At 47.8% G+C, this 19,548-nt stretch overlaps 4 protein-coding genes across 4 annotated transcripts; all 4 read right to left on the reverse strand.

Annotated features, from left to right (window-relative positions):
• Positions 1-1,251: 1,251 nt before the first annotated feature.
• Positions 1,252-5,433, reverse strand: TbgDal_VIII820 (hypothetical protein, conserved; the record flags this gene model as incomplete). Its single annotated transcript, XM_011777107.1, has 1 exon — positions 1,252-5,433. The coding sequence occupies one exon, from the start codon at positions 5,431-5,433 to the stop codon at positions 1,252-1,254; it is 4,182 nt and encodes a 1,393-aa protein (XP_011775409.1).
• Positions 5,434-9,062: 3,629 nt separating this feature from the next.
• Positions 9,063-9,368, reverse strand: TbgDal_VIII830 (hypothetical protein, unlikely; the record flags this gene model as incomplete). The annotated part of the gene is made up of 1 exon (XM_011777108.1): positions 9,063-9,368. One exon carries the CDS (start codon positions 9,366-9,368, stop codon positions 9,063-9,065), a length of 306 nt encoding a protein of 101 aa, XP_011775410.1.
• An 884-nt stretch (positions 9,369-10,252) lies between these two features.
• On the reverse strand, positions 10,253-13,573 carry TbgDal_VIII840 (hypothetical protein, conserved; the record flags this gene model as incomplete). Its single annotated transcript, XM_011777109.1, has 1 exon — positions 10,253-13,573. The coding sequence occupies one exon, from the start codon at positions 13,571-13,573 to the stop codon at positions 10,253-10,255; it is 3,321 nt and encodes a 1,106-aa protein (XP_011775411.1).
• A 2,410-nt stretch (positions 13,574-15,983) lies between these two features.
• On the reverse strand, positions 15,984-18,152 carry TbgDal_VIII850 (hypothetical protein, conserved; the record flags this gene model as incomplete). The annotated part of the gene is made up of 1 exon (XM_011777110.1): positions 15,984-18,152. The coding sequence occupies one exon, from the start codon at positions 18,150-18,152 to the stop codon at positions 15,984-15,986; it is 2,169 nt and encodes a 722-aa protein (XP_011775412.1).
• Positions 18,153-19,548: the final 1,396 nt, after the last annotated feature.

A 19,548-nucleotide genomic window follows, 5' to 3' on the forward strand; every position in this document is an offset into this window, starting at 1 on the left:
AAAACAAAAAAAGAGAAAAGGGTTAGAGGGGCACATAGAACCACTTAGTTTCTGAATAAACAATAACCGATCCCAGAAACGAGCAGCAACCAAAACAAAAACAGGAGGGTCCGGTGTGGAAAAGGGAGTGGGCACGGCTTCACATACAAATATACATCAAAACATATACCAACTCATCATATACAGCGCATGGTCGACTGTCTGTCTTCGATGTCCAAAGAAACGACAGCCACCAACAATGTTAAAGAAAATTAACGTTTAGTTCGATCACCACGCCACGTGCACACATACATATCCCTTTCCACTCCCCTCCTCCGTTACTTCCTTTTTTTTTCTTTCCTTTTTTTTTCTCCCCCTTCCTTTGTCTCCACGAGTACTTAACAGGAACACCAACACTAAGCCTCCAGGGGGTGATTCGTCCTCTCCAAACGCACACACAATGAAATTGCCTCTTCCGAGTTAATCAGGACAAAAAGAGGTGATCAAGTTAAAGAAGAAGCAATAATTACAAAAAAAAAAAAGAGAAGACAGTAAAATAACTAAAGGAAAAAAGGAATGAACGGAAGTTAGCAAGTCGCTAATCACAGCACATCCCCATACCTCACCGTTGTCAAGAGTACACTAACGCGCTTCACCGAAGGGTCGATATTTCGTTAGCAAACTCTTCTGCTGAAGCTTTCTCCTTAACCAAAACACTATTTTGTTCTTTTCGAGTGGCTCAGAGGGAAAATGGCGACGAAGCACCTCAAAATGAAACTACACAAACAAAAAAGTGCAGCACACAAAAAAAAAAGAAAGAAAGAAAGGGGAAAAGGCACACCCGTCCAGATAAAGTGAGAATTATCCTCCGTACTCAACATTCACCACCCCGTCACTCCTCTTTCTTACACCACATCACCGACAGTACCAACATCCAATATTACAGCTACGGAATTTTACAAATCGCACTTTCTTGTGTAAAGTTTTCTTGATTTTTCTTTTCCTGCTTTTCCTCTTTCTTTGCTTTCTTTTTTTTAAAAAAAAAATCACTCTGCTTGTCTTCCCAGAACCTCCCAGTCTATCACCCCTTCCCCTTTCCATAACCGCAAGAGTCAAAAATACTGCACTTGACAAATGGAGAGCCATAGAATGAGCCAAACGTGAAAAGAAGCAAAGTGCAAAAAAAAAAAAAAAAGTGACGGAGAGCGAGTAAAAAAGAAGGAAATAAAACCACAGACAAAGTGAAGGTGGCGGGCCGTCACCAGGAAAAAACTAGAGAGTCCACGGCACAATATTTCTTCCTAAGTGAAGGTCTTTCGGCTGAATACTATTGTGGTCGACATGCGGCGACCGCGGCTGCGGGTCGTAACGATGGAAACCGCGGCTACTCCGCTGCACACACATCCCGAGAGTTGTGATGGGCGACAGGTGACGGAGATCAAACGCGGCAACTTGCCTGGACCGTCTAATCAACGCAACGGTGCGCCGCTCGTAGTACTCGCTGTTTCCGGTGACGTACCACTGTGACTCATGCAAGGCCCGTGGGACGCCACTCTCTCCACCGTGGGAAGTCTCTTGGAAGTGAACTTGAAACTGGACTGTATTCTGAAATGCCCTTCGCATTTGCTCCACAACTTGCGCCTGCCTGGCACCGACGACAGCGGCAAGTGGTGAAATCATAAACTGTCTGTCTACACCGTACCGACTTGCCCAATGGCCGCCTGCGCCACTCCTCTCGGGAGACAAGGAGTGTCCAATGTCTGCTACAGGAGAGTGAAGGTCAACAGACACTGATGATAAACCCAGTGTAGAGGCGCCATTGCCATTTGTCCCCCACGGTGTATCATACGGTTTGGAGGCGCCCGCCTTCAAGCCACTCGACTTCCTCTGTTCGTTGCGGCGCATGTGCAAACTAACGAGTTCCCGCCGAACATTACGCACCGTCAGGTCCTGAGGAAGATCAGCAAATCCACCTTGTCGCCTAGCACGACGCCGAGAAACGCTTGCGCTGGAGAATCCACACTGTGGGCCCTTCCTCCAAAAGTGGTCCCAGTGGTTTGAACGGCTCTCCGTGCGGGCGGTGTTTGAGAAATAGGGAGCATCACCACCAACTGAAGAGCGAAGACGTGATTCAGACACGTAACCCTCCGATGGATGTGCGGTGTGTAGATCAGAACACATTCTAGAAGATGGACGACCGGTCGATGGCGTTTCGAGATGTGTACGGCGCCGTTCCTGTCGGCGGCGCTCCCTGCTCGGTAGCCGAATCAAAGGGGTGGAAACACGAGATGTCCCTTGTTCTTTGGCGCACCGCCCTGTCAAAAGCACTGTGCTCTCGCATGGAGTCCGATCGGAAGTCTCGGATTGCGTGCTAAGCAAGCTTCTTTTCACCTTTTCAGCGGTGGTATTGTCCGATTGGCTCGCATTGCTTGACGACGCGGGTGCGGCGCTCCCGCACCGCTTTGGGGCCATCACTAATGAACTCTCATTTAACGGAAAAGTCACGAGTCCGGGCTTTTCCTGTTGAGGAGGAGCTTCACCACCTGTCTTTGAACACCCTGGAAGGCGAGCATTCATCTGTTCCTCAACTTCAGCTTGCATCGCAGCCTGCATTTCCTTCTCTTCCCTCAACATCTTTTGGTACTGTTCCATGAACAATCTGCGGTTGTCCACCCCGGTGACGAGATAATACAGCTCCCCCCTCACACGGACTATAGTACCAAGCACTACATCCCGCACCTTTTCAATTGTCTTTCCCAGTAAATTTTCGTCATAAGTCACCTGTGTCATACTCGGAAAGGTTCGTTGAACCAAACCCGAGAGGGCGATCTTCTCCAGTTGTACTTCCGTAAAGCTACCCGCTCCCACCAAAGTAACCCATGATTTACCGGTAGGACCAACCGCCACCCGCTCTGTGGCATACTCGATTGCTGTCTCACACACCACAATAGCAGCCCAGCTAAGAATCATCTCGCGATATGTGTGGAGAAAAAACGACCGCATGCCAGCCGGCTCAAAAGATGTGTCAATGATGGACTGGAAAAAATCTTCGTAGCTCTCCACTACATCCATAAGGAGATCTAGCACAATAGGTAAACTATTGTGTGTTGCATCGTCGATGTAGATATTACGATTCTGCCGCACGCTGGAGTAAATCGTTTGCATAACGGAATAGAGGGGAAGCAACGAGGGTTCCGGGTGCAAAAAGTCATCCGGAGACAAGAAGGTTGCGAGGTACGCGTCTTGATCCGCCTCAGTCATATTGTTCATGTTCGCCAGGTGACGTCGATAACCCTGTCCCTCCTCACAGTCCACCTCTTTTTCTACCGTCATTCCAACCCCTGACGAATCGGGGACACTGAATGGTGCCACACCGTACCCACCATGTGCAAGGATAAGCAACGGTGCAATAGTTTTGGGGCGGCCACCATTTTTCCCTACCACCTCGTCCCTAAGTATTGCACTGCTTTCTGCGTGCAAGCTACCTTCAAAAAGACGGGCCTCCGCTTCAAGATGGCACGTGGTCTTAGTTAGTTTGGAGGATGTCGCAGTAGTGAGGGCCGTATCGGCAAATGGGTCTTTCGTAGTGTCGGTGGCGTTAAAAGTTGCACCACCATCACCACCACCACCCAACGGTTCCCTACACGGCGGTCGCTGCCACATGGCAATGTCACGCGCTGTGCGAAGAGGAAGACCACAAGCATGAAACGGCGGCCTCTGCAGCATGCGCTCCGTAGAGGAGAGCCAATAACCATGGCGTAACGCAACGCTTTGCAACACCTGCTGGCACGTCGAGGTGTCCCGATGTAGGAAATAACGGTCATCTCGCTGTTCTCCATCATCCGATGATCCTACAGAATTTGCAGTTGAGAGTAGACTACAACTTTTCCCGGACTTCTTCGATGATGATGAAAACCGCAAACGCGTCAGTCTAGGCGACGCCTTGCGGGGCGGAAGGGGCACCTTCTCACTCGACGACATTCTTGAGTCAATTTTGGGGCCCGGTGAGGATCGGTTCTTCACAGCATTGTGAACGCGTCGTCGCAGCACACAATAATCCTCTGGGTCGCCCGTAAAAAGTTCCTCAGGTAGCGACCGCATAAGCACATACGTAACAAATCGGGCCGCCGCCTCCGAGCATTTCTGCAGCCCAGGATGACAAGAAAGAATTCCTGCCAGTTTAATCAAATCCCCATGAGGTGCCGAGTCTATTCGCTTGTCGAGCGTTATATCCCACAACCCGCCGAAAACGGAATGACAACTGGGGGAAAAACTGGATTGAAGACCCGCCGGGCCGTCGTGAGAATGAGGACCGGGAGAAGACTTTCTACAATGCCCAGGATTACTCAACCGCTTCAAGGTCAGCTTGACAAGCCGTTTCACAGACTCCGTTCGCTGCTCCCGCTCCGCCGCTAGTCGCTTCTCTGATGCCCCGTCCTCTTTCGGTGATGCCCTATCAGGTGAAGAGAACCCGGTGAACGTAGAATCACCCATGGTGCCTCTGGTTAAAGAGGCTTCGGGATTGGTAAACGCCGCTGAAAAAAATGGAGCGGAAGCATTAACGCCCTCATTCGCCTTTGTTTTCGTCTCTTGTAGAAACGGGAATTTAAATACACCAGATAAAGCATTTGCATTCCCAATGAGACTTCCCATAGTCGTTGTGAGCTGTTCCCTATTCTTTTCCCCCTCATCCTTCATGTTAAAATCATGGACTGCTGAAGAACCCGTTGAAAACGAAGGGGACTCCACCTTCTCAGTGCTAACACGAGGTTGCCTACCGTAGCGCTGCTCGTAGTCAGTCACAAACGTGTGTAGCGCATCATACACACACTTCTCAAGGTTATCACCCACCGCCAGAGAAGCTTTTCCCCATGGATCCCCATCCGTGAGCGTCGTGCTTGTGCCTCCTTCTATACATGGCAAGTTGTTGCTTCCTGTTGTAGAGGTTGTGAATGACGTCCGCAGCACTGATGTTCCCCGCGATGAATCACACAGGGGTGCGGCCCGCCGGGCATCCTCTTCTTGCTTTTGCTGCAGCATCTTCTTCGCCATGTGGTACGCAAAGAGACGTTCACGCCTGCATCTCAATGTCGGCCGTATGTAACGCACAAGCGCACCGGAAGGTGGTCTCCGCCCCCCCACAACCGCGGTAGTGGTATTCGTGTCATTAGGAGCTGGTGAAGATGGAATATTCCGCCTCTCTCTTGGGGAGTGCGACCGGCTACGCTCCATTTCTTGAATTCTTTTCTGCTCCAACCGCTCCGTTTCCTCAGCCATCACCTCTGCCAACATCGCGGCAATCGCCCCAACATCTTCTAGTGCACCTGATACAGGGGTTGGCTCGCCATAACATAAAAAATTTTTACCACATCCCTTCTTTTTCTTGCTCCTCTCTGTTATTCGCATCTCCCGCTCTGCGCTGTGTTCCATACATAGTATCTTTTCATATGACATTGTCCCTCACTCTCTTGGGGCTTTACTTTTCCCGCCGTCTCCCTCTCTGAGACGGCAAAAGCGATGTGAATTTATCAACTAAGTCCTTCCCGAATATATCCAATCAAGCGCATACAAGACGCACGGTTCTGCCACCCGCTGGAGGAGAGAAACTCGCTCCCCTATTTCTTCACCAAATCGCCCCACGCGTGTAAAATCACCACCTTGCCTTGTTTTTATCTCCCGCCTATTTTATATATAAATAAATAAATATATATATATATATAAGGGAGGGCTGACAGAACCCACCTTTATTTATGTATTTTTCTGTATTTTTTTTTATTTTTTTTTTTGGTTTTTGTTCCCTTCTCCTCCTGTGCCTCCTCTTGACTATAAGGTGCCTACTACCGTTACTGTGATGCAACTAAAATGAACTTAAGTAATATGTCTCGTGTATTTGTGTATGCTTTTTGTGTATTTATGTGCGTTTTCCTGAAAGAGGGAAAGCAGTTCCAAGTCCTTAGTTCCAACTATTTTACCCTCTATCACCCCCCTACCCTTGTTAGCGATTGGAAAAATGGATAAAGTACAAAAAGAAAAAAGAAATAAAATGATAATCGTTTATTTCAGCTTGACACTATTCATATGTTTTTTCATCAGCCCTCGCCCACATAGGAAGAGCACTAGCAGTAGCAAAGTATGGTGAAAAGAGAGCCTGGGATATTAAAAGATTGGATGGAAAATAGCAACAGGAGAATTTAAAAAAAAAAAAGAAACAAAAAAACAAAGAAAAGGGGGAAAAAACAACAAAATGACCCACAAAATCGCACACTGCGATTAGAGACCTGGATAGGGAAGAGGTAGAGAAGGAACGACAACAAAAAGAGCAGCGAAAAACAAAACAAAACGCAAACAACAGAAAGAGGGGGGATCTTGACAGACAAGCGTGTTTCCTTCACATCCGCGTTGCACTATACAATCATTATGATGATGATAATAATAATAATAATTGAAATGACAAATTTTAAAAGAATTTAACAGAAAAGAAAAAAAGAAGAAGAGAGGAGAGAAAGCGCTAAAGCGCCGCCCAGACACACGCGCATGCGTTAGCCAAACACTGAAGTTAATTATATCAACAAGAATAGTCGCGAGATTGACAGGAACGCATGTACGCAAAAAAAAAAAAGGAAGCTGCCGTTTTTGTTCCTTTTTCTTTGGTCTTTTTTTGTTGTTGTTGTTTGTTTATTTGTTGGTTTGGTTTGGTTTGGTTTGGTTGCTTCTCTATCCTTTATTCTTTTCTTTTTTTAAAAAAAAAAATCCTCTTTCGTATTTATCCCTCTTCTGTTGGGGTTCGCGGGGGGGGAAGGGGGTTGGAGACGCCATGTGTTTCTTCATCCTCCACGCACCAAAAATATTTAAAAAAGAAAAAGAAAAAGAAAAATATGTAGATACCAAAAATGAAAACGAAGTACATCCTCGCCAAAATAAAAAAAACGTGAAAACAAAAAGATAATAATAATAATAACGAATGAATGAATGATGCGCTGCAGCTGCAGAGGGGTAAACAGGGCCGCGTAACGGATGTCCGGTTGGGAAAAAAGAGAAAAGAGGAGATTTGATATTGATTATTTTTGCATTTCGTTTTGATACTACTTCAGATAAAATGGTGGTGGATAGTAAGAATCAGGAAGTAAAACAGAAAAAAGAGAACGGTACGAAAATAAATGAAGAAAGAAAAAAAAGTAAAACGAGGGAAGAACGCTCCCGTCAAACATCACCGACGTCATTAATAACAACAGCAACTTCAAATTTAAAATCCTTTAGTTTTCTCACGTTTACTTCCTCCTATTTAATTAATTTGACTTCCTTTAGTTTTCTGTTATTGTTGTTGTTCTTGTTTTTCCTATCTTCTCTCTCCCTTCTCGTTATATTTTCACCCCTCTCCCTCCCCGTGTTGTGATGACTAAATGGGCCCACCAGTACCAACAACGGCGGGGGGGAAATGAAAAAATCAACAACCATAAATAAAAAGGAGCAACAAACACAAATGCGACGCACAAAGCAACAACAACAACAACAACAGAAAAAAAATTAAAGTAAACAAAACACACACACACACACACAAGAGGTACGGTTTTAAATTCATTTAATTTACATTCAAGCCTCCCCGGTTGTCCGGGGTCTGATTTCATATGGTATTTCAGCGCTACTTCCATTCCCCTTTTTAAAAAAAAAAAAAAGATTTGTTCTCCTTTAACTTTATGCACCCGCCTCCTCTATTTCACGCACAATGTCATACTTGCCAACTTCACATTCCGTTGTGGCACTACCATTGTTTCATTGTTGTTACCTTTTTTTTTTTCATTTTTTTCCTTTTTTTCGTTTTTGTAAGCCCGGTTTTACTTTCCCCGTCATTCAGATCTAAGTAATAATAATAATAATAAGCTGATTCGGCTCCCGTTTGTTCAATTTGGTTTTTCCCTCATTAATTCGCCCTTTTATCCCCTCCTTTCTTTTTGTTTTATTTTTTTTTTTAATTCCCTTCCACAACAACAAAAAGGAAACACGAAAAAAAAAACTTAAAACAAAAACGCGCCCTGCTTCAGAAGTGAAAAAAAAAAAGGTACGGGTCTATGAGTAAATACTCAATCAAATAGCTCATAGAAAACACACACACACACACAACAAAACAAAAATATAATCGTATACTTATTCGTATTTATATAACAAAAACAACCGACCAAAAAAAAAAAAAAGAGAGCTACAACGATCCGAAGGACATTCAACTACGGCAAATTGCACTCTTTTTCCGTTTTCGCTCTTCGAGTCATTACGTAACACATGTGGAAGTAAATCAAAAGAAAAAAAACTAAACTAAACTAAAAATGGCGCAAATCAGGAAATGCGGCAGAGAAAAGGAAGAAGAAAAGAAAATCACTAAAAATCATACAACAATGCCATTATTTTCACCCCACCCGCCTGTCACTACAAACACATTGGCAGAAGCGAAAAGATAATGGGGCGACAAAAACGAATATGAAAATGAACTTAAGTCCAATGGATGCATCAACACGGAAGCAGGCACAACGTAGAAACTTCAAAACAAGAAAGAAAACGAAAAAGGAAGAAGAGAACTTGTAAATCACTCCGGAACTTTTTTGTCATATCCCTTTTTTCTTTTTGTTTTCGTTTGCCCGCAAGGGGATGATGGGGAATAACATAAAAATAAAAGAAGAAGGTGTTTCCCACATATGTATATGTATATGTATATATATATATATATATATATATATATATCTACCCGCATCTCAAATGGCTCGGAAGCAACCCACTCACTGAAAGTAAGTACAAGGGATGAAAAGAACCACAGGGTAGATAAAAGAAAACAAACCGGATTTGGACGTATGAGGCACCGGTACCAGCAGCAAGACACAAATATCCGTTATTTTTTTTTTCAAAAAAAAAGGTAAAAGAAAGAAAGGTATATTGGGAAGGAAAAAAAAAAAAGACGAATTAAGACGAATGAAAATCTGGCGGAGGGGTTTCAGGGAAAACTGCAGGGTTAAACCCATTTTTCATTTCAGAAAAGAAAAGCAACCAGTCAATTGAGTGGGTCACCCTTCAGCTAGAAGGAAAAATAGAGAGATCAACTAAAATCGAAAAGTAGGGAAGGAACATAAACACAACGAGATGCCCATCACCTTGCATCTCCGCACATCATAGGGAAGAAAAATGACGAGATCGCAACTAACAACGACGAGAAAACAAAACGCACACAGATACAGGCGAATGAAAATGTATAAAAATGACATGAAAAGTTGCAAAAAAAATGGGTAGAGCCCGGCAGAAACCAAATCCCCTTCGCCCGCGCCTCTTCCTTCGCCCTTCCTTTGCCTTAAACACCGTATAAATATGCACACAGACACATCCATCCATCCATCTATCCATACATACATACATGCACCTATACTATTATATATTATATAATCGTGTGTATTTATCTTCCTCTTCCTCTTTTAGTGGTGGTTTTCGCTAACTTTATCTCATATCCAAATTATTCCTATCACCCTTTTCCCATTCCACAGTTCCTTCACCCCTCCCCCTCCCTTCCCCTTGGACCCGATTTGCACATCAGCTTTCCTTCTCTACAAACATGCAACATTCGTGGGCCCTGAAGCAAATACTTGGCCATATCGCCCAGCTAAATTAGATTTTACTACTCTCCATTTATTGGTTTTAGTTCGTTCCTTCTCTCCCTCATTCCTCATCGCGCCTCCTCTTTTGTATCCTTTCCTCTCCCCTCTATTTTATTATTTAGCCTTCGAGGGGATTCATCCATTTCGTTTCCGCCCACCCCTTCCTTCACACTTACTCCATCTATGTCGCATCCTTCCCACTGATGCAAAGAGGTACAGGCGTTTATTCAAATGTTTTACTCACCTCCGAAACATAGCCGAGCAGGTAAACATATTCGTCCTATTGCACGCACAAGCATATATATATATATATATATATATATATATACATACACATGTACATATGTAGATGACTGCGTTTGGATGCGCACAAAACGTGAATAGGGCCCACAGATTGCACGGTCATCTCGCTTTCCATCATGCGACATCCGTACATTGTTGGGGTCCTCAGAACCTCTATAACCTTGTGTTTTTTTTTCGCCTCTTTTTGTTCTTATTACAAGTGGTAGTTCCCTCCTCATCTATATTTGACCTCTTTCTCTCCTGTGCGAGCCTATCCTCAATCCGCCATCCTAACCTGTCCTCTGTGTCTCTTGCTCCAACCGGATACTGGCGGAGCCGAGTCCCCTTATAATGCTACTCACTCAGCCGTAGAGAAATACGACAACGAGGTAAGCAACAGCAACCGACGCCAACAATGCCAAAAGGTAAGCGTTACGACGTAGGCGGTCCACCTGCGAAAAACGAGCGAGCCGCCATAGAAATCTACGGTAGCGACTGCCACGCCGCTGCGTCGTGACTACAGGTGCCGGGGTGACCGTCATCAGGGACCATGGTTGTGCGACAACTGCTGGGGCCTTTCGCTTCCTCTTCGGCGAGGTCGATCTACGTAAATCACGGGTTGTTTCAGTCACAGGTGGAGCCACCCGATCGGCCTTCATTGGACGCTCAGTCTTAGCCGGCCTTTCAGCTTTAACCGGCCGCTCAACCTTTGCTGGGCGCTCGGAACTTGCCTCAAGTCCTTTCCCCTCACTTCTGGTGGTGGCATCATGAGTTTTCAAAGGCTCGGCTTGCCCTTCGTGAGCTCTGCCGTTGCTACCGCCGTTCAAAAGTGGTTTGCCATTGGATAGCCGTAAGGGTTTCTCCGTAGAAGCTGCGCCTCGTGGTCCCTTATGAGACAAATGCTCGTCCTCATGCCTTTCCACGCCGTTGGACTCTTGGCTCTCTGCGCTTCTCTGGCTTTCAAGCACGATTGCGATAGACACTGCCCAGTCTACTATCAGCTTTGAGCGCTTTCGCTCCTCGTCCCTCCTCGTGGCCACTCGCGCATCCAAACATGGCACCAGAATGTCCTTATACAGTTTCACAACAAGCTGCATCTGCTCAAGTTGCGCGGCGCACCACACCTCCGCTTTACGTAATTTATCGCTCACCGTCATTACGCTTTGCTTGGCCACCTCATAGTCGCCCTTCTTGAAACGAAGCAACGTCAGAATGTCCCCGCTCCTAGAGAGTCCGGAGGGAGCGCCAATACCAAATAACTCAGTCCGATGGCTTTGCTCTGGGTTTAGTGCTTTAATTGCAGGGTAGAATAAATTAGGAGTTTCAACCTTCGCCTTTCGCTCCCCTTTTGGTGTCAAGATGCCGCTAAGTGTCTTGCGTATATCCTTTTGTGTGCGTTGCACCTCCAGCGCAGTGGCGCGTAGATCTTGGTCTAGTTTCTGTATCATATCAAAAGCTTCCTTGGTGCATTCGTCAACACTGCCATAATCTTCTTCACACTGTTTCGCGCCGCCCAAAAGACGCGCAGCAAACCGAAGCACTTCCTCAGAGATACTCCCATGAGGCCGCATAGATGCTCCAATGAGTCCCTCCACCAAATGTACAGCGTCCGAATCTTCCTCAGGGGCCCCCGCATCAACCGCCTTTTGGCCATTTCTACCGCCGCGACCCTTCTTCCGCTTGTCGGCTCCGTCAGTTGTCACGCAGTGCTGGAGCGATATACTAGCAAATTGTTCGCCCAAACGCTCCAATTGTTGGGCCAGATTGGCTATTCTCCGCCTACTCAAACCGATGCTGTCAGCCCACTCCAGTATCATCTGCCTACTGTCAGACAAATCCATCACCTCATTATCATCCTGTGGCGATGCACTAACAGCCGATGTCTCCTCCGCCTGTGGTGGCACTTTGACTGATACATCATCTGGAGTCTCCGCTGCCCATGGCGCCCACGGCGCCTCCGACGCACCGCTCCTCAATGATCCTGATTTACCTCCCCTCCGTGATCCCGAACTTTCTCCCCTCCACGAACATGACGACCCGGGTGTGACATTTTTCCACGAAGAGACCCCCGTCCACGACGATCTCACCACACCCCGTACCTCTGAAGTCTCTGCGGCCCCTGCAGATGCCGTTCTCCCTTTCCGCAGTGCGAAGCTGGGAGTCCACGGAAAACACTGGAATGTCCCGCACAGAGCCGGATTAAATGTGAATGGTCTGCCAGGTCCCCCGCCATTAAAACACATGCCTCGTCCCCAACCAAAACAAGGTTGCGGAGCGGTTTTTCTTCCATGTGGATCCACATCTGCGGGACTAACTCGCATTCTGTCATAGGGATTATGCTGCATCTTAGACCCATTACCCCTTGGAGACGCCTGTCCGGAGACCTCAGAGTCCTGCCGCCCATGGAATGAAAAGTACTCTTCAGCCGACAGCGCCAACACATCCCCTTCAATGGTGGTATCGTTAAACGGCACCCACATGCAAGAGAGGTCCTCAACATTTACCTCCGCCACTGCCACATCCGACACCCCGTGGACAGCGAAACGCTCCGGGAAAAGGTTCACGAGGGCATCCAGGGCAATACGCCGGGGTCTCAGACGTGGTGACGCGCCTGAGCGTGGGCGGACGGCACGCACTACCGTGTGCACAAACAACACTACATCGCGCTCCCTTTGGTCATCGCCCTCGGTGGGCACTTCACCATCCTCACCATGATGTGTCAGGCATATGTTCAAGGCAACGGGTACTGGCGGCGGCGGAATCGAGTGGAAGACACGCGGTAATACCTGTTGTGGCCCCTTGGGTTCCTTTCCCGCGCTGACTCCACCCCCACTTTGTTGATTGGTGCTGGCGCTACTCACTGCTTCCTCCTCTTTGACGCTTTCACCAGGGGAGGCAGTGTCTGTCCCCCTTCCTGACGACGGTGCTTCGTCAAAACCACAAAACGACGTGGGATTGCTTGAAATGCAACTGAAGGCGGCATCATGAATGAGTGCACGCAGCTGATGGGCGTACATGCGCTTCGTACTAGCAAACTCCTCGAGCATTTCAGACACAGACCCCCTATCATCATTTTTTCTCTCCTTTGTCCCCTCGGGAGTTGGAGAGAGCACTAAACGGATGGGAATACGAGCTCGAACCTCGTAGTAACTCGGCTCGCTGCCGTTTATCATCCCTGATACGATTTCGCACGGAAACCCACTCGGAAAGAAACTTACTTCCATCCTTGGCCAGGTTGTAAGCCTAACAATGTGTGACGTCACCGCACTCCATGTTTGAACAAGAAAATCCAAGCGATTGGTCCTCAGTACATGCAGCTCCACACTGCTATTACCCTCAGCGTCATCACTGACACATGGCAAAGCAAGCACCCAATCCAGAGTCAGTTGGATGACACGGGGCCCAGCCTCTCCATCACCGGCAGCCGCGCCAGCAGAATCAGCTGAGAGCAGGTGGAGGCCCAACCCATCCTCCCCAACAGCTAAGCTTCCATTATGTTTGGCGCTGTCAACGGGCACGGTTGCCTTTACTGCAGTGAGGAACTCAGAAGGTGTCGTCCACGTAATGACAGGCACGGAGGGTGTGTCAAGTAGGGACACCCTATCCGCAACTGTGGCCTCGTCGCAGCTTGTGCAGGAATGACACGGCAGAACATAGCGCAATGTCAAACTGGAAGGGCTCATCCGTCGGGCTCCCAGTTGCTCCTGCCCGCAGAGGCAACAAATGAAGTTAACTGAACCCTGAAAGGGAACAAAGTGGGTTAAAACTTACCCAGAAAGGGGGAAACGCGAAGACGGCCGATACGCGGTCAACGATGAAAAAGAAAGAGAGCGTGCTTGGTGCCTTTTCTCTGCTTACTACACTAAGGTTGGTTTTCTATGACTGTAAATGGAGATGTGCACGTGAAAGACACAGCGAACCCAACTACACACTTTGATCGATGCACAGCTTTTTCTCTCCCTTTCCAGCCCTCTATTTTCTCCTTGGTTTTCTTCAGCGCCACGGAAGAGAGAGTTCTGCAGTGTGCTTCTCGGTAAGCCAAAAGTACACCCACTCTGGTGACAGGATATCAATATATATATATATATATATATATATATGTACGCGTATATATGGGTGTTTGTTCACACCCCTTCCTTCTTTCACACTCCTTAGCCTTAGTTAGTATCCTTCCTTCTCTCACTCGCTCTTCAGCTCTTCGGCTCCTCAGTCTCCTAATTAATGGTGCCTGTCGTTAGTTCCTCCTTCCCACCTTTTTTTATCGAAAACTGTCACACCTCTCTTCCTCTACCACCAACGCCCCCAAACCGCACCTCGTCGTCCAGGAACTGCGGCGGTAGAACCAAAATATGGCGTGGAAGGAAGCCAATATAAAGTGGAAAAGATAGATGCAGAGAAAACGAATGAGAGGCTCTTCTCAAGCTTTCTTAACCCTATCTCCCCTGTGTTCCTTCCTTCCCCCTTTGCACCTCTGTTTTTAATGCTGCACTTTGTCCCTTCTTTGTTGAGCAACAATCGCTGTTTACCTCCCCTCTCTTCCTTTTCTTCAGTGCGGATTACTTGTCTCACTGCCTTACTTCCTTCACACCTCGATCTTGATTTCTTTACTTATCTTTCTTTTTCCTTGATTCGTTGCTGTCTTCCGCCTTGTATGGTTTGAATTCCCCGTTCTTCCTTTTCTTCCTACCCCACGCGCTTGACCAAGTCACTATCACTCTTTTCTTTGTGAGTGAATATATATATATATATATATATATATCTACTAAAGGCTACCACACCGGAGGAACCAAAGAAATGACGAGAGAAAAAGAAAAAAGCAAACACAGAAATAGTGAAGACTGTCGAGTAACACAAGGAAGCGAATAAGTGCGGACGGAACTAAAATACCGACACTGACAATCGTGGGGGAGAAGTACACATGCCCGTACGTATAAATGTGTGCAGTAGTGCTTCAAAGAGCTGTACGCAATCCACATGAAGAGAGGGAATCGTAGCCAAAATCGAGTATGAAGTATAAATGCAGGTTGGGTCTCATATATATATATATATATATATATACGCACATGCCTGTCAGTACTTACCTCATCCCCTCACACCTTCACCCACGCCCGCACGACTGGTAAAAAAAAAAACGCACCATCTGATGCATGCGGTGGCTTCGAAGTTCTGGAGTTTATTTTTATGACTCCTTAGAGGGCTGCCAGCGCGGTTGCAGTCAACTACTTGTTCATCTGTTCTACTTTATTTTCTGCTCTTAACCCATAGCTGACCCTCCCCCACAGGGGCATACACGCGCCCCACAAACATACCAACACACACACACACACACACACACAAACCGATGGATTTCAACGAACTGCGGGAAGCGAGCAGGAAGAGGGGAGCTGTGTTCTATTATATCACAAGTGCGTGTACAGATGTAGAAAAAAAAATGATAACAAATGAGGGAAAGTGAAACCAAAGGATTGTAGAGAGAGAGAGAGAGGTAAAGAGAATGAGATTGATTGAAGCCACTTACATTGACAACTGTGGGAACGCCACGTTACTTTTTCGTTTCTGGTGTCATTTTGAAACTTAGCTCGTGACTCATCCTCCCTCCAACCCCTCTAACTCGGGGTTGAGGCGAGGAGGCAACAACAACCACAACGCCAATGACGAAACATTATAAATGCCGAGTCGTATTTCTGGCTACCACTTTTTTATTTAAAAAAAAGAAACTCTCGTATCCTGCGCCTTTCTCACCTCTCTTCGGTCCTCCTTCCACACACCTGCTCAAATATCCCTCTATTACTGGCAAGTTCACAGTCCACCTCTCTATCCGGATCTATTTATTTCTCATGAAAGCGCGCCGCACAAAAATTATGCCCAACAGAGTTGACAGTCGCAAATTCCCTGTCCAACAAAAAAAGTCACAAAGGTAAATGGGTTGGAAGCAAAAAAAAAAAAAAACGACGGCAAACCATTAACTAATATCGGCACTCACTTAGCCCGCCACCTCCGATTCCAATAAAACTTCCACCCAGAGGGTGGCCACACACACTAACAAAATTCATCAGTGCATGGTGGTCACGGTCGCTGCTTTAGCATTTTGTATTACGATGAAGGTCCTGTGGGTTGCAGCCTGTTCCGCTCCACAATGAACGACATGGCGCGCATCCATAGATCCCTGTCCTCTTCGGTAAGGAATGTAAGCGCCAAGTCACGCTCATTGAACCTCAAAACCGCACACATCTCGTTTGGAACCGCACTTCCGTTGTGGTCTTGAACGACACCCCGCTTGTCTCGCTTGAAGAAACGCGAAAACTGTTCGAGAGTGCCCTCACACAGAGGAGACGCACAAAAAAGTGTGTGTAGACTAAGTGCATTCTTGCAACCCTTAAGTGAAGCGCTAGTAAGGGAGGTGGGGGACGGGCCCCAGATGAGATGTGGGGTTGGTGACGCACCACCACGTTTAGCGGGCAACATCTCCACACGGAAGTAACGCAGATGCGGCCGGCCACCCGTCACGTGCTTGCAGATGTTATTGCCGCGGCGCAGCATTGGGACGAGACCATGCAGCGGACATCCCACAGCCCTGCCGGACACACCGCCACGCTGCCGATTAACGGCTTCAGGAGTGGTTTCCATGGACGTATTTGCGCAAGCCGCAGCAGACCGACATGACATCGCACGCTGCCTTGATGCAGCGGATCGGGAAGCGCTACGTCCTGCACGTAACCCGGCGGCACTAAGATCTCGCTGGCCAAGGGCGCGTGAGTGGGCTCTGAGGCGCTGCCGTGACAGCGCACAGGGTTGTTGCGATTGGGGCAGAGGACCCCCAAACTGGCTTGAATTTACGGGAACTGCCCGCCATGCTCTCGCCCCCTCCAAGCCCCTCTCCCCGGAACGATGGTGAGGTGATACATCGCATGCGTCACTTCCGTGTACATCCCTTCTGTCTACACTGTGACGAGGGGTTCCCTTCGTTAGGATCGGGAAGTCTTCCGGCTCCACAACACAGGCAACAACAGGGTCCTCATCCTTGAAACCCGCACGACCAATACCAACAGAGTCTCTATAGTCACGAACGGTACGGTACATGTCCACATAGAAGCACTGCACGAGGCCAAGCACATCCTCCGGCGTCATCGTTTCGAGCCCCTTTCGCGATTCTTGTGCATCCAACGCGTAATGGTTCTTCAGATAGTAAATGATCGTGTGGAGGTTTTCCGCGTGTACATCGGAGGGAAAAGTTGTCGGGTTTGAGCGGTTTTTCCCACCTTCCCTGCGGCCGAGGCTACTGCTGCTGACGTTAGCGGCATTATCAGCGGCCATGCGATCACTGAGCCTGGCGGTAGGTGACAAGCTACTGTTCACCGGAAAGCTAGAGAAGCCGTTGCCGCTGACACCGGGCGCGAGACCATCCCTCCTGCCACCCGTGGAGTTACTGCTCACCGCAACACGTTCCGGCCTACTTCCTTGTCGGCTCATATCGGCGCTACCTCGTCGCGAGTCTGGCTTGGAGAGCGCGCGATCACAACCGTTACCGCCGTCAGGTCCCGAGTTTTTGAAACATTCATCGATGGAGGAGTGGTTGTGAACCGCCACAATGAGGCCCTCCTCACCGCCACGCCTCTCCCGCAGTCGCCCTACCTCGCCACGACCCTTCGTGCCGTACAAAGCTGTAAGAGAATCGTCGCGCCTCATCAGTGTCTCGTCTGCATCTTGCCGCCTGCCGGAAGGATCCAGCGACGTCACATCCTGGTAGCATTGCTTCGAGGATGTGCGAAGGAAGGGCTGTGACATTGAAGCCTGCTTAGGATCAGCTTTCGACCCACGTCGTGATGCTGCCGTCTTCCGTACGCCACCATCAAGCGACGTATTTCCAGGTTGCGAAGGTTGATTGATCATGTGTTTTTTGTCATATCTCAGGGGCTCTGCCTCCACAAACTCCCCGTTAGTTGCAAGCGATGGCACTCTAGTGGTTGCGCCGGACGCATAATTGGGCCCCTGGTTGTGACTAAAGGTATCTGGACCGACATGCATGCCACTCACCGCACTGCCCCTTCTGCTGCACCCACCCGGTCGTTCACCAATCGACCTGCGCTCACCAACACTTTGGTGAGGCCTACTGCTGGCACGCATAGGTGCCACCTGGTGGTCTATCGAATGGTCGTACGCCGGCGTCACAGATCCTGTCATGTCCTGGTAATGATGTTGCTGTTGGGGGTAAATCTCCTGCTCTAACGGAAAACAACGGGAAGCCGAATTTCTTCGACTCATTTTATAAGGGTATCAAAGGGACTTACTACCCCGCCACCTTTCGTCACTGCTCGTTTCTAACACCTGTCAGTCGTTGTCGCTTGACGCTCCCCTCGACTTGTCGACTTTATCTACTTCCCCTCCCCTTTCGTCCCTCTTCTTTATTATATATATATATATATATGTTGCTAATTCACAAACGCTGCCTGCAGCCGTGACTCCTTTGATACCAAATAGAATAGTAAACCACGGAAGTCACTCGCACAGAACTACTCGTAACACTCGGAACCGCCACACTCGGGATGTACGGCCACAGCAACCGCCACCTCTCAACGCACACGCACACCTCTTCCTTACCACAGGACACACGTTGCACCTTCCCCCCTCGCTTCAAGTGCTTCGCGTATGGCCGCGTATGAGTGAACCTAAGGTGTATTTGTTTTCACTCTTGTGGACGTACTTCGTAACTGCCCCCACGTCTGTATATCAACCTGTATATCTATAAATATATGTTATGTACACCTTTGCAAAGTGACTAGGAACCTAATGCGTCACAAGAGACAAGGGGTCCCGCTACTTACGAGTACGGCCCACTTTCCCTGCCCTGAAACTGATGGGAACCTCCTCTTGTTGAAATGAAAGAGTGATATATATATATATATATATATTGCACAAAATAAAATATAATTTAAAGGGACCAAATAAGCGAAACACTAGCAACAGAAGTGGGGAAGAAACGCCCCACTTCAACAGTTCCCACCCCTTCTAACTCAGTACTAACGGCAGCGCTACAAGCGGATGTTCCTTTCGCCGCTACCATGAGTGCGGGTGGTTTTTAGCAAGCACACACACACAAAAAAAAAAGAAAACAAAGGCGAGGCAATAAGAGGAGAATGGGGGAGAATCGTACCGTCAGTGAGCCTGGCTAAAGGTACAACAGCTGAATCAGGGAAAAGGGATTTCTAAACAAGAAGGAGATAGTGTGAACAAATTAAGAAGTTTATAGTGGAAAAGAAAGCAGAATGGATGCACAATAGAACACAATTAACGCGCTACACAAAAAGAATATAATGAAAAGCAGGTGCCTCCCCGTTACACTATTAAATTTCGTTTTTTCACCCCCTCCCCCTCACCACCTAACACAACTCACGAGAGAAGATGGTACCTCTCAAGCTGTAAAAAAGGGGGGATGAAACACTTGAGAGCAAAGCCACTCACCTCTCCCACCTTACCTTCCACACACCCCCATAACTACCAGCGGCCCTTCCACAGAGATGTGACCTCTACAGACATGCATTCCTCCTCCTCCTTCCTCCCTCTGCCCACCACGCAAAAATATCACCAGCAAAAGAGGAAGCAACGAGTGCAAAAGACGCCATGACCGCACCTACCAACCACAACAAGGGGAAATATCAGG

This window comes from Trypanosoma brucei, chromosome 8 (assembly GCF_000210295.1).
Source record: "Trypanosoma brucei gambiense DAL972 chromosome 8, complete sequence".
In the NCBI taxonomy this organism is placed as follows: Eukaryota; Euglenozoa; class Kinetoplastea; order Trypanosomatida; family Trypanosomatidae; genus Trypanosoma; species Trypanosoma brucei.